Source organism: Otolemur garnettii, unplaced genomic scaffold, assembly GCF_000181295.1.
Source record: "Otolemur garnettii isolate 467f Iridium unplaced genomic scaffold, OtoGar3 scaffold00018, whole genome shotgun sequence".
NCBI lineage: Eukaryota > Metazoa > Chordata > Mammalia > Primates > Galagidae > Otolemur > Otolemur garnettii.
Genome location: NW_003852413.1, coordinates 19,352,559 through 19,367,127, shown reverse-complemented (window position 1 = coordinate 19,367,127; position 14,569 = coordinate 19,352,559). Strand labels below are relative to the sequence as shown.

Genomic DNA, 14,569 nt, shown 5'->3' with positions numbered 1-14,569 from the left:
ATGCCATGGCACTCTACCCAGGGGGACAGCTTGAGGCTCGGTCTGCCAAACAACAATGACGGCTGCAACCAAAAAATAGCCGGGCGTTGTGGTGGGCGCCTGTGGTCCCAGCTACTTCGGAGGCTGAGGCAGGGGACTCGCTTCAGCCCAGGAGTTGGAGGTTGCTGTGAGCTGTGATGCCATGGCACTCTACCCAGGGGGAAAGCTTGAGGCTCTGTCTCAAAAACCAACAAACAACAACAAAAAAAAACAAAGTAAGGAATTGATTTTTTAATGCTACTTCAATGGTGACAAATTTCCAGTTTTCCTTTTTTGAGCATCAGTATGGACTCAAAGATTTTACAGATTCACAATTCTAATCAACTACAATCATTCTTTTTGATGCTCAGACTGAAAGGGTCAGTGGGGACCCTTTCAAGCTGGGTTCTATGTTCTTATAACGTGACTGCATTCATCTTTAAAAGTGACCTTGCTTTCTGGTACAAGGTGTCTACCCACTCCTATCTTTCCTGCCCCAGACCTGGAATCAGCCAGTTCTGCACAGAGAATGATATTTAGAAACTAAATTCTGAGGATCCTCATTTGAAATATGTGGAAAGTCTTTTACAATATGGGGTCTTCAGCTCATACCAACAGGGTCACTGCTTAGTGGCCCAGAGGAGACAACCTGGAAGCCCCTCCTTCTACCCAGCAGCCCCTCCAGACTCCTGTGCGGCACCTTAGATTGCCCTGGTGTGGAAGATGTGGGACAGAACTGGAGTTCAAACTGTGAGAGACATACTGGGGGCTTCTTGTAGAGGTGCGGACATAGGGAAAGGTTCTTCAGAGTCATGGTGAGGCAATCTCCCACCAAGTGGGAGCAGATTCCTAATGAGGGCTGTGCTGAGGGCTCCCTGTGAAAGACTCCTTTCCTCTTGGCAGCAGAGGCCTCAGCCCAGTGCTCGGCCTTGGCCCCTCAACCTCTCGGTTCCCACGCTGCTCTTCCTCCTCCTGTGGCCCTTCGTTGTCCAGTGGCTCTTTCGGACTCGGAAGAGGTGACTATCGGCAGCGAAGGGGTCTCTACAGCCAATGGAGGAGTCTGGAAGCCACCGTCCTCCTTTGCCTTGAGCATTCCTAGGGTTTCAGAGAACGGCACTAAGAATCCCTCCTCCCATCAATGTTTGCCTTGGAACCCCCTCCCCTAAAGGGGGAGCCAGATAAGACCCCTCCCTTCCCTGCAGCTTCTCACGGACTCTTCTTCCCCGCCCCCATCCTCCCATTCCCCCCCTCCCCCCAGGCTGCTGCGGTGGTGCAACCCGGGTTCTGGGCCTTGATGCGGGGGTGGGGCTGCCAAGGCTCAGCCCCGGCTCACTCCCACCACCCCCCCCGCCCCCGGGTCGCCTGACTTTCTTCCCACCCCAGCTTCTCCCGGAGGAGGTTCAGCTCTGGGGCAAGTTGGGACTTGGGGCCGGAGCCTGGAACAAGGATTGGCTAATAGGCTTCGGGAGCGCGGCCTGGAGGAGGGGAGGAGGAGCAGGTCCCCGGGGAGGGGGCGGGGTGAGCACCAAATTTCTGGCCTGCCCCCTACACACACACATACTCAGGACATCGTGGAAGATTCACTTACAAAAGAATGTTTCACTAAATAAAATAAAACCTTAATCTTCAGTCTGGGTCCCAATGGAGGGAGCAAGAATTGGGTCCGGGCGCGCAAGACCCAAGCTCCTTTCCTACTCCTGCCCCCGTGGACGCCCTGGAAAACCAGAAGTTGGTGTTTTTGAATATTTTTCCCTCCTCCTGGGCAAGACACGGGAAAGCAGACCTCGGTCTGAAGGGGTGAAGGAGGGGGGAACCTAGGGTGTCCGAGAGGGGGTGGGGGGACTGCTATGGGGCCGCCCCGTCGGCGTCCCGTAGTTCGGGCGATTTGGGGGTATGGGAAACATGGGGGGCGGGGTGCTGGTTCGGGGGGGACCCCCCCTAACGCGCAGCTCCCCGCCCAGGGCATAGGGTTGGGGTCCTGAAAGCGTCAGCTTGTTGTTCCTAATGCTCCCCATGATCTCTGTGCTCAGGCTTCCCCCGGAAACTTTCTGGAAGGCCAAGGCTCAGCAGGATCCTTGTCCTCGCCCTGCTGAGTGTAAAGTAGGGCCCTGAGCTCTAGGACATCCCCCAGCCCCAACAAGGTGGGCCGCGCTCCCTCATGAGCACAGACATCCCCATCCCCAGGTGAAGCGAGCTGCTTTGCTTTTGAACTTTTTCTCACTGGCATCCCGGTGGCCTTGGTCTGCCTCTGGTCAGTGCCAGTCCTTTTGTGTCCCTTGAGCTGCCCTAGTTCCAGCCACTCTGAGTGCCTCCTAGTGCCTGGTGCTTCCGAGACCACTGGTTAGGATCCCTGCTAGCAGGGCCCCTGCAGCCTCTAGTCCTGGGCGGCAGCCACCATCTGGACCCCAGGACCTTCCTGCCCCTGGATGAGAAAGAGGCAGTTCTGAAGGCCACTGGCTGGAGAACTTTAAACTCTTGATCTTCCACAGTCAGCTCCTAGCCTTGGCCACTGCCCCCATAGGAGGTCACCATTACTTTTCAGTTATCAGTCCTTGCAAGGCAGGGAAGCATTCCTCAAGATATACACAACAGCTACACAGGGCACAGCCAGGAGTCACAAGCAGAGGCTAAACTCCTTGTGATAAGGATGTACAACAGGCCAGGGGGAGTGGAGAGGGACCCCACTGGTGTTGGAACACAAGGATTAGGTTGAAACCAGCTCCACCACTTGCAGAGTAGCTGTTATGAACTTAGGTAGGATTTTTTTTTCTTTCCTTTTTTTTTTTTTTTTTGAGAGTCTGACTGTCAGTGGGTAGAGTGCCCTGGCGTAATCATAGCTCATAGCAACTTCAAACCTCTTGGGTTCAAGAGATCTTCTTGCCTGAGCCTCCTAAATCGCTGGGACTACAGGTAACCACCACTATGCCTGTATAATTTTTCTATTTTTAGTAGACATGGGGTCTCGCTCTTTTTTTTTTGAGACAGAGTCTCAGTTTGTTACTCTCAGTAGAGTGCCCTGGCATCACAACTTACAGCAACCTCAAACTCTTGGGCTTAAGTGATTCTCTCTTTTTTGTAAAAGACAGTCTCACTTTGTCACCCTCAGTAGAGTGCGGTGGCATCACAGCTCACAGCAACCTCCAGCTCTTGGGCTTAGGTGATTCTCTTGCCTCAGCCTCCTGAGTAGCTGGGACTACAGGCGCCTGCCACAACGCCCGGCTATTTTTTATTACAGTTTGGCCAGGGCCGGGTTTGAACCTACCACCCTCAGTATATGAGGCCAGTGCCCTACTCATTGAGCCACAGGCACCGCAATTAAGAATTAAGCAATTCTTTTGACTCAGCCTCCCAAGTAGCTGGGATGACAGGCACCTGGCAAAACATCCGGCTATTTTTTTGTAGCCATTGTCATTGTTCTTTAGCTGGCCCGGATTGGGTTAGAACTCGCCAGCCTAGGAGTATATGGCCGACGCCCTAACCACTGTGCTACGGAGGCCGAGTCCCCAGCCAAGATTCTTAACTGCTCTGAGCCTAGGATGCTGGGTTAGTGACTTAAGTATGACGTTTTCATAAGGCAGTCCTGGGGTTTAACAACTATTGCAGCCAATGTGATGGCACACCCCTGTAGTTCCCAGCCACCCAGGAGGATCAATTGGGTCCAGGAGTTTGAGCCTGGAATAAATTATGATTGAGCCACTGCACACCAGCCTGGATGTCAGAGTGAGACTTTGTCTTTTTTTCTCTTTTTAGAGACAGAGTCTCACTTTGTACCCTTTGGTAGAGTGCTGTGGTGTCACAGCTCACAACAACCTCCAGCCCTTGGGCTTAGGCAATTCTCTTGCCTCAGCTTCCCAAGTAGCTGGGACTACAGGCACCCGCAACAACACCTGGCCATTTTTTTTTTGGTTATAGTTGTTGTTATTTGGCAGGCCCGGGCTGGATTTGAACCTGCCAGCTCTGGTGCATGTGGCTGGTGCCTTAGCCGCTTGAGCTACAGGCACTGAGCCAAGACTTTTTCATAAAAAAATAAAATAGGCTGGGTGCCTATAGCTCAGTGAGTAGAGTGCCAGCTATATATACAGAGGCTGGCAGGTTCGAGCCCAGCTGGGGCCAGTTACACCATGACAGCTGCAACCAAATAAATAGCGGGGCGTTGTGGGAGGTGCCTGTAGTCCCAGCTACTCGGGAGGCTGAGGCAAAGAGAATCACTTAAGCCCAAGAGTTTGAGGTTGCTGTGAGCTGTGACGCTACAGCACTCTACTGTGGGTGACATAGACTCTGTCTCAAAATAAGTAAATAAAGAAAGAAAACAAAACAGGCTGGGTGTGGTGGCTCACACCTCTAATCCTAGCGCACTGGGAGGCTGAGGTGGGTAGACTGACTGTGCTCCCAAGTTGGGAGACCAGCCTGAGCAAGAGCAAGACCTCATTTCTACAAAAAGAGCCAGGCGTTGTGGCAGGCACCTGTAGTCTCAGCTATTTGGGAGGCTAAAGCAAGACAAACGCTTGAGCCCAAGAGTTTGAGGTTGCTATGAGCTGTGATGCTACAGCACTCTACCGAGGGCAACCAAGTGAGACTCTGTCTCAAACATAAATAAATAAAAACAAAAAACCACAATGATGGGCATGTAAAATGCCTGGCAAAGGGTTAGAATTCATCTAATATTAAGGTTGTCCAGCCCACAGCTGACAGAATTCTACAACATAACAGTCTGGCCACCCCTCCCCCACTAAGACAAATGAGACCATTCAGCTGAGCTCTGTTCAGTAAACTGAGGCTGGGTCAGTACCTTCCAAATCCACTGAATTGGGGTCCTCTGGAATCTGAAAATGTGGCTATTTGGAGGTCTCTGTCCAAGTTCTTTGCAAAAACCCTTTTTCCTCAGGGAATACAAAGTGTGAGGGGCAGCTCTTTTTTTTTTTTTGAGACAGAGTCTCACTATGTCACCCTCAGTAGAATGCAGTGATGTCACAGCTCACAGCAACCTCTAACTCTTGGGCTCAAGAGATTCTTTTGCTTTAGCCTCCCAAGTATCTGGGACTACAGGCACCTGCCACAAGGCCTGGCTATTTTTTATTTTTGGTCCAGAGCTGGGTTTGAACCCGCCACTCCGGCATATGGGGCCAGTGCCCTACTCCTTTGAGCCATAGGAGCTGCCCCCAAGGCCCGGCTATTTTTGAGACAGGTCTCACTCTTGCTCAAGCTGGTCCAACTCCTGAACTCAGGCAATCCACTGCCTAGGCCTCCCAGAGTGGTGGGGTTACAGGCATGAGCCACTGCGCACGCCCCAAAGGGAGGATTTTATGTTTGCTGAGGGAAAGAAAAACAGAAGAAAAATGGCGTGGGGGGTCACAGAGACCTGCACCCTAGCTGTAACCACTTAGTCACCAGGTGGCCTTGGACAAGTCCCTTCATTTCTCAGTCTTGGAGATTTATCTCTAAAATGGAGACAGTAATTCCTACCCTTCCTAACTCACTGGGCCATGGTGGGGTCAAATGGTTCTATATGTGAAATGAAGTTAGGGAGTGCAAATCTGTTGGAATGTAAGGGATTGCTGTCAAGGAAGAAATAAGAATGGGTCACTGACTCCTTTTGGCAAGAGGAAGTGAAGATGACACCAAGATTTTAAGCCTAAATGACTGGAGTGGAGGGTTCTGGTTCTCTGGGCTTTTCAGTCCCTGTCCTTTGGGCAGGGGCTTGGAGTCTGGAGAACGTCTCACAAAGGAGACTATGGCACTCCCCATTAATTAACCCCAGCAGCTTGGGCCAGAATCCTCTGCCCCCAATTTTCGTCTTGTTTAGCACCCACTAGAGGAGGGGGCCTCTGTGGATGCTACACTCTTCGTTGTGGGATAGTAAGGATAAACAACTCATTAATTTCCAGCCCCCTTCCCAACAAATAGGCCCACTGACTGGACAGGACATCCCTGTCCCCGCTCAGGAAATGCTCCTGGTAGAAGAGAGGAGACCAAGTTGGCCCCCGGAGGCCATTTTCTTCCTCAGAAGCAGAGGTGGGGGTGGTGGAAGCAAGGCCTTCATCCCGCCCCCCACGCCGCTGGGATCTAGGCTCTCCTGCTTGCCTTCTCAGCCCAGGAAAGCCGCTCGTTCGCGGATCACGTTTGTACTGGTCCCTGGGGAGGAAGCCGCTCTCAAGAGGCTGGGGCTGCGACTTGGCCACCTTCACCGGAGTGTCTCTCGAGGCCAGTCTGGGGATCGACATCACCCGGGACTCGAACCCTCTTTTTCGTTTTCCGAGGCCTAGACCACGGCGGGTTCTCTAAACACAGTCGCACTGTCCCTTTAAGGCGGCACGTTTTATTCTTCATTTGTTTACTTCTTCATGCGCCTTTTTCTTTCTTTTTCTTTTCTTTTTTTTTTTTTTTTACAAAAATGTGATCGCAATATCCTTCCGCAAATGTCAGACGCAGGCACTAACCACACGCCTTGAAGCCATTAATGTAAACTTAAGAATGTAGAGTTAGCAGCCGTCATCCAGCATCGCTCTTTATAGAATTTAATCAATCCTATTTTACACTTTAGGGACTACTTTTTAGGAATAAATCATTTTTTCTTTAGTCAACACAGGCTTATGACCTTCAGAATCCTTCCGCTGAGAACAGAATACGAGAATAGATTTTACGACGCACCTTTTCATAAAAATATTCTATGTGTGCTCTCACAGGCCATCGAATCTTCTCGTATTCCTGAAACAGAATGGTACGGTCCAGAACCCGCCTCACTTTCTCTGCAATTGGTCGTTCTTCTTCAATCAGTCGTATGACTCTTGACCAATGGTCGCTCACGTTTCTTTAGCAAACGCTAAGCCATGGAAGGGGGCGGCCTGGGAGTCGCCCCCTCTCCGTACTGGGATTGGCTACGTCGTACGGCGCGCGAGGACGGCGGGCCTGAAACATGGGAACTACGACTCCCAGCTTCCCGCAGAGAGAACTCTGTTACGCATGCGCGTGGGCGGGGCGAACAGGCTTCTTTATAAAAGGAGAGCAGAGGCCTGGGAGGCAGCAGTTGGAAGTTGGCAGGTGGAAAGGCAGGTTGGGAGGGAAAGTCGGGGGAGGAGGCGGAAGAGGAGCTATCGGAAGGGGGAGGAGGGAGGGAGGAAAAGAGGAGGAGGCGGAGGAGAACTGAACTGAGCAGAGCAGAGCATCGAGCCAAAGGGGAGATGAGTTTGTCTGTCCTCGGCTGAGGCTTTGGCCGGGCCTAGGGAACTGGGAGCTCGGGCTTGAGCGACACCCGTGGAAGTGGAAGGAGGTGGCTCTGGGACTTTAACCCCTTGTGGGCTCTGCGGCAGGGGACTTAACCCTTTGTGGATTTGGCCCCTCGGAGGCAGCGTCATCGGTAGTTTTAACCCCTTCGGGGCTGGGTTTAACCCGTTGGACTTACCCTCATCACCTTGCTCACCAACTCTTCGATCGTGGGGGCGCTCTGCGGGGAGGCTTGAGGCCCACCCCCTCAACACATTACGCACTGTTCCTGCGCTGCACCCCCTTGGACCCGCTAGCTGGCCGCGCTGTGGGCGCTTAACCCTTTACTGACTTGAGCTCCCCAGTTGCAATTGGAGTTTGCTGACGGAAGGACTGGCTAAAGGTATCACTGCAGGAATTACAAACTGAAGAGGACTTTGCTGGACATTTTTTTTTTAAAGAAAAATCTTTTTTTCCTTAAGGACTTACTAGTCAAAATTTCTCTAACTTCGAGAAGAGGACTTTACTAGTCATGGCCGAGCCACTCTTATCAGAATATCAACACCAGCCTCAAACTAGCAACTATACAGGTGCTGCTGTTGTCCACGAAGAGCGGAACCCTGAGCGCCCCCCAGGCGCGGAGGAGCGGGTACTCGAGGAGGACAGTAGGTGGCAATCGAGAGCGTCCCCCCAGTCGGGTGGCCTTCCAGTGCCGGAGGGGGAAGGGAGCCTGGAGCCCCAGCCGCCTCCTCTGCAGACCCAGGCCTATTCACAACCGACCTGCCTGGAAGCGGGCGAGAAAGGCCAGAATGGGGACGACTTGTCCACTGGCGATGCTTCCCCGCCGGCGGCAGGAGGGGAACCGAGGCCCGAGGCTGAGCTTAACGCCCAGCCTTGTCATGACTCCGAGGCCAACAAGTTGGGGGCTCCTGCTGCGGGGGACGAGGAGGCGTGGGGACAGCAGCAGAGACAGCTGGGCAAGAAAAAACATAGGAGACGCCCCTCCAAGAAGAAGCGGCATTGGAAACCATACATCAAGTTGACCTGGGAGGAGAAGAAAAAGTTCGATGAAAAACAGAGCCTACGAGCTTCGAGGATACGAGCCGAGATGTTCGCCAAGGGCCAGCCGGTCGCGCCCTATAACACTACACAGTTCCTCATGGAAGATCATGACCAGGAGGAGCCGGATCTCAAAACCGGCCTCTACTCCAAGCGGGCCGCTGCCAAATCCGACGACACCAGCGATGAGGACTTTATGGAAGAAGCGGGCGAGGAGGATGGGGGCAGCGACGGGATGGGAGGGGACGGCAGTGAGTTTCTGCAGCGGGACTTCTCGGAGACATACGAGCGGTACCACGCGGAAAGCCTGCAGAACATGAGCAAACAGGAGCTCATCAAAGAGTACCTGGAGCTGGAGAAGTGCCTCTCGCGCATGGAGGACGAGAACAACCGGCTGCGATTGGAAAGCAAGCGGCTGGGCAGCGACGACGCGCGTGTGCGGGAGCTAGAGCTGGAGCTGGACCGGCTGCGCGCGGAGAACCTCCAGCTGCTGACCGAGAACGAACTGCATCGGCAGCAAGAGCGAGCGCCTCTTTCCAAGTTTGGAGACTAGACTGAAACTTTTGGGGGGAGGGGGCAAAGGGGACTTTTTACAGTGATGGAATGTAACATATACATGTGTATATAAGACAGTGGATCTTTTTATGACACATAATCAGAAGAGAAAATCCCCCTGGCTTTGGTTGGTTTCGTAAATTTAGGTATGATGTAGCTTGCGTGCTTTCTCCTGTTCTTTAATTATGTGAAATCGAAGAGTTGCTTTTCTTGTTTTCCTTTTTAGAATTTTTTTTAATGTGAAAGTAATTTGACCAGGTTATAATGCATTTTTCTGTTTAAAAAAAAATCCCCTCCTTAAACGGAGCTATAAGGTGGCCAAATCTGAGAACCATTAAATTCATTTTAGTTATAATAAATTTACTATTTGTAAATGTAACATAGTTTCAGTGTGATTTCTAGAGCTAATCAAAATAGTATTGATTTATGTGATTGCAGTTTTTGGGGAGGAGAAACGAAATCTTACATTTGTCAGTTTGCAAAAATGCCAGTCTAATTGGGAGAATTTTCAATTTGCTGATGTTTTCCCCTTGAATGGGTTTTAGTATGCTACAATATATAATTCAGGCAAAATATAAAGATTTAATTATCTTCAATACCTAAGTGTGCTTGCTTTCTAGTGCCTTGGTTTTCTTGATGCTGGAGAAATAAACCAGTGTTGGGTGTTTGGGGGAGTGGAAAGTGCCTACAATCTTAAGTTAAAATTTAATTCTGCCTCATCCATTCAGAAGTCTAATAACAACAAACTGTAAACCTAATTTGGCAGTTTGTTAGGTTAGACAGCTATCAGCCTCACTTCATTCCTACAAGTTGGTTTTCAGTAATCTGTCCTTTCCTCCAGTAAGGCTGGAAAGAGTTCCTGGATGCCTGGAAGAGGCTCTTGCTAAACCTCTTGATTCTAACCAGTGCAAGCAGTGGTTAGATTAGGTAAATTTATCGTGCAGTTCTTTATGTTAATATGTTTAAAAGTAAAGAATATTGGATTTATAAAGGAAATGACTGGGGACTCCAAGGACTTACCCTAATTTTCCAACACTTAGTGCTCATTATAGGAAAAAAAAAAGAAAAGGGCACTGTTCACCCTTCCATGTGAGTCAAAATTAATCAGAAGTGGCCCCTCACTACAGATCAAATGTTAAGCTAAATGAAGCCCTTAGAAGCTCAATGAAGAACTCTATACAATCCTTACAGAGCGGCTATTCTCACTAACCTGTGCTGATAGCTTGAGTACTGCCCTTGAAAACGAAGGGCGGCCCTGAGAACTAATTTCTGTTCAAGAATCAAAATAGAAATTACAAGATAATTCCTACCTGTCACTATGATTAACCCAGCCTTCCACCTGCCTGTGTCAGTATTTTACCTAGGGCAATTACATTGCACTAGGGCTTCCTTAACTTGGGGCCTTAGAAACTACCGTAGGACGTGGGGTCCATGAGCCCCGTAAGATTATATGTAGACTTGTGTTATATGGGTTCAAGAGATTGAGGAGATTGTGAAATTTCTTGAAGGTTAAGAACCCCTGCAGGGCAGGGGTAGGAAACCCTCCCATTGGGAAGACTGCCTGTGCAGCTAAATGGTGATAAGCAGAGGTGCTGGGAACTTCAAGAGTAAAATGCACCTTATGATGCACTAAAAAGTGTACACAAATCAAGGGAACTATACCAGTAGGAATGAAATCAGGGCCTTCAAAGCTGGACTGAGTTGGTCCTTATTTTGCCTCCGATGGTCCACTGAAGACAATGTACTATTGCTTTTTTCTTTGGCCTAAAAATTGTATTAAATGTCTATTTTGAAATAGTTTTCTTCGTGTTTTTAATTTTCCTTCTACTATGACGTCATGCAGCAGCCCCAGAAAAACAGCTGCTTGGAAAGGCAGCAACAGTGCCCTCTGGCTTTACAGTCAAAGCGGAAGCCTCATTTTGCAGCAGTGATAATCAGATTTTAGATCTTCTTCTTAAAAAAAGGGATTTAATGATAAAAATGTTATTTTCCCTACTGTTAGAAAAATGAAATTTCCAAAATGAATCTTAGGAAGACTAAATGCATTTATCATCAGAAAAAAGTATTATGGTTTGCTTTTAGAAGACAAATTCAGTCCAGTCTTAAAAATATACCAATATTGGCTGGGCACAGTGGCTCACCCCTGTAATCCAGACCGAGGTGTGTAGATTGCAAGAGCTGACAGGTTTGAGACCAGCCTGAGCCAGAGCAAGAACTCATCTTTAAATATAGCCAGGTGTTGTGGTAGGAACCTGTGGTTCCCAGCTACTTGAGAGGCTGAGGCAAAAGAATTGCTTGAGCCCAAGAGTTTGAGGTTGCTGTGAGCTATGACGCCATAGCACTCTACTGAGGGTGACAAAGTTGAGACTGTCTTTAAAAAAAAAAAAAATATATATATATATATACACACACACAAAAAAATTTAGCTTTAAGTAATTTTCATAAATTACTCTGATTTACCTTGAGTCATGCAAATTTATGTCTGAATTTTGCTTTCAAAGGCACTGGCATTTTACTGCATTTTTTTGCATTTATGATGTTAGAATGGTGAGGTTTATTTGAAATTTCAGTTTTCTTTCTTTCTTTCTTTTTTTTTTGAGACAGAGCCTCAAGCTGTCCCCCTGGGTAGAGTGCCATGGCATTACAGCTCACAGCAACCTCCAACTCCTGGGCTCAAGCGAGTCTCCTGCCTCCGCCTCCCAAGTAGCTGGGACCACAGGCGCCCGCCACAACGCCCGGCTATTTTTTGGTTGCTGCCGTCATTGTTGTTTGGCGGGTCTGGGCTGGGGATTCGAACCCGCCACCTTAGGTGTACCTGGCTGGCGCCTTAGCCAGTTGAGCTATAGGCGCCGAGCCTCTTTCTTTTTTTTTTTGAGACAGAGCCTCAAGCTGTCTGTCACCCTGGGTAGAGTGCTGTGGCATCACAACTCACAGCAACCTCAAATTTCTGGGCTCAAGCAATTCTCCTGCCTCTGCCTCCCAAGTAGCTATTTTTTTGGTTGCAGCCCTCATTGTTTGGCGGGCTGGGTTGGATTCGAAACTGCCAGCTCAGGCGTATGTGGCTGGAGCCTTAGCCGCTTGAGCCATAGGTGCCTAGCTGAGATTTTAGTTTTCTATCAACACTGTCTATGGTATTTCTGTACTTTCTTTTGAAACACTTAACTAGCACACTGTACTAGCAGAGAGAAGAGACTGAGTTACTTATCCTGGGGAGCTCTGATGACAAATGAACCCTAAGCTTCCCCTAACCTTTCACTAATATTGTCTGCCAAGCATTTTTTTTTTTTTTTTTAAGACAAGAGTCTCACTTCATTGCCCTGGGTGGAGTTCTGTGACATCAGCCTAGCTCACAGCAATCTCAAACTTTTGGGCTCAAGGGATCCTCTTGCCTCAACCTCCCAAGTAGCTGGGAATACAGGCACCTGCCACAAGGCTTGGCTATTTTTAGAGATGGGGGTCTTGCTCTTTCTCAGGCTGGTCTTGAACTGAGCTCAAGCGATCCACCTGCCTCGGCCTCCCAAAGTGCTATGATTACAGGCATGAGCCACCAGGCCTGGCCTCTCTGCCAAGCATTTTAACCAGCTGCCCAAAAGACCAGGCTTAAAATCAGCAATTTCAGTTTGTACCCTTTTCCCTCCTGCTTCCTGAATGTTGACACAGCTAGCTGGACAGCTTTTCTTGGGCTACCCTACAATATAAAGAATCTCAGAAGACAGGGTTCTTTAGGTTTCAGAGTTACAGCAGAGCACCACAGAGTTCCAAATTGGTTTAGTTCTGAAACACAGACGGGATATTGTGTTTTGTTTTGGGCAGTTTTTTGGAGATGGAAATGGAGATGGGGTCTTCCTCTGTCAGCAGGCAGGAGGAGTGCACTGGCACAATCACAGCTCACTGCAACTTGGAACTCCTGGGCTCAAACAATCCTCCTGATTCAGCAGCTGTGACTATAGGCACACAACACCATGCTTAGCTAATAGACTCGGTATCTTTAAAAAAACGGAGGAAACATAATAAAGATTAAACAAAACTAGGAGTCGGAAAACCATGGTTCTAGTTATACCACTGAGACGAACTAGCAGTGCAGCCCTAGACACATCTCTAAAATCCTCTGAGCCTCACTCTTTTTCAGCAAGATAGAGCTTGTACTTGCTATGCGTACTTCAGATAACTGCAGTAATGCTTAAACGGGATGGGATGAAAATGTGCTATACAAAAAGAGGGTTTGGTGGCTCACGCCTGTAATCTTAGCACTTTGGGAGGCTGAGGTGGGAGGATCATTTTTTCCTTTTTTTTTTTTTTTTGAGACAGAGTCTCACCTTGTTGCCCAGACACAAGGGCAGTAGTGTAATCAAAGCTCACTGTAACCTCAAACTCCTGGGCTCAAGTGATCCTCCTGCCTCAGCCTCTTGAGTAGCTAGGACTACAGGTATCCATCAACATGACTGGCTAATTTTTCTATTTTTTTGTAGAAATGCAGTCTGGCTATGTCAGGAGTATGTCTCAAACTCCTGACCTCAAGAGATCCTCCCACCTCAGCCTCCCAAAGTGTTAAGATTATAGGAGGATCATTTGAGGACAGGAGTGCAAGACCAGTGTGGCAACCTAGGAAGACTCTGTCTCTACAAAAAGTAAAAATAAAAAAATTAGCTGGGTGTAGTGCTCCATGCCTATGATCCCAGCTACTCCAGAGGCTCAGGCAGTAGGATTCTTTGGGCTCAAGAGTAGGAGACTGCAGTAAGCTATACTGTGCCATTGTACTCTAGCTCAGGTGACAGAGTAGACCCTGTCTCTAAATGAATAAATTATTAATATGATTGTTATTGGTTCTGCTTAAGACCTTAGCAGTTGCCCATTTCATCAGTATTTTTTACTTCTTTTAGAAATAAACAAAAATCTTTTGCTTGGGGAAATGTAATGTAAATGCCCTAATGACTAAAAAAGTTAGAGAACCCACAGAATTAAAAAACATTATCTATAACCAAATAAGTCTACCTTTGGAAAACTCAAAGGCTGGCTGTATTCAGTCAAATAGAGTTATAGTTGAATAAATAATAAACTACAGGTCCTCCCCTGGCCACTGACACCGGTAACAGGTGGCAACAAATATTCACAATAGTGTGATGGAAAAGTTGGCTTAAGGTAAGATAGTACTAAGTACTTAAGTACACTTGAGTTTGTCAGAGTTTTGCTTGTTTTTTGGGGGGAGGGAAGTACCCATTTTTCACATTTGCACTAGTACGATCATTGGAATAAAAATTCCATTTTATTATTCTTTCTCATGCAAAGTGTAAATGATTGATGCTTGAAATGCAAGGTAATTTTTATTTATTTATTTTCTTTATGAGACAGAGTCTCATTATGTTGCCCTCAGTAGAGTGCCGTGGTATCTTAGCTCATAGCAACCTCAAACTCTTGGGCTTAAGCGATTCTCCTGCCTCAGCCTCCCAAGTAGCTGGGACTACAGGTGCTCCCCACAAAGCCCAGCCATTTTTTTGTTGTGGTTGTCATTATTAGTTAGCAGGCTGAGGCTGGGTTTGAACCCGCCAGCCTGATGTATGTGGCCTGTTCCCTAACCACTGAGCAACAGGCACCGAGCCCTGAAAAGTAATTTTTTTTTTGAGACAACAGTCTCAAGCTGTCATCCTGGGTAGAGTGCTGTGGCATCACAGCTCACAGCAACCTCAAACTCTTGGGCTTAAGTGATTCTCTTGCCTCAGCCTCCCTAGTAGCTGGGACT

General features: G+C 48.5%; 3 protein-coding genes across 4 annotated transcripts in view; all 3 read left to right on the top strand.

The window, feature by feature from the left end:
• The window catches only part of ACBD4 (acyl-CoA binding domain containing 4), a 9,642-nt gene extending 8,428 nt beyond the window's left edge, over positions 1–1,214 (top strand). The window contains exon 11 of one of the 2 annotated variants that reach the window (XM_023511212.1): positions 925–1,214. In XM_023511212.1, coding sequence (XP_023366980.1) covers positions 925–1,038 — 114 coding nt within the window. In that variant the 3' untranslated portion in view covers positions 1,039–1,214. Of the gene's footprint in view, positions 1–921 lie in introns of both variants that reach the window. The other variant, XM_012803059.2, reaches the window with a different exon arrangement.
• Positions 1,215–5,781: 4,567 nt separating this feature from the next.
• HEXIM1 (hexamethylene bisacetamide inducible 1) lies at positions 5,782–10,627 on the top strand. The gene has a single exon (XM_003786252.3). It carries the CDS (start codon positions 7,751–7,753, stop codon positions 8,828–8,830), a length of 1,080 nt encoding a protein of 359 aa, XP_003786300.1. The 5' UTR covers positions 5,782–7,750; the 3' UTR covers positions 8,831–10,627.
• Positions 7,439–14,569, top strand: part of HEXIM2 (hexamethylene bisacetamide inducible 2) — an 18,522-nt gene continuing 11,391 nt past the window's right edge. Inside the window, exon 1 of the mRNA XM_023511213.1 lies at positions 7,439–7,448. The gene's annotated coding sequence lies outside the window, so the exon portion shown is untranslated. The remainder of the gene's footprint in view (positions 7,449–14,569) is intronic.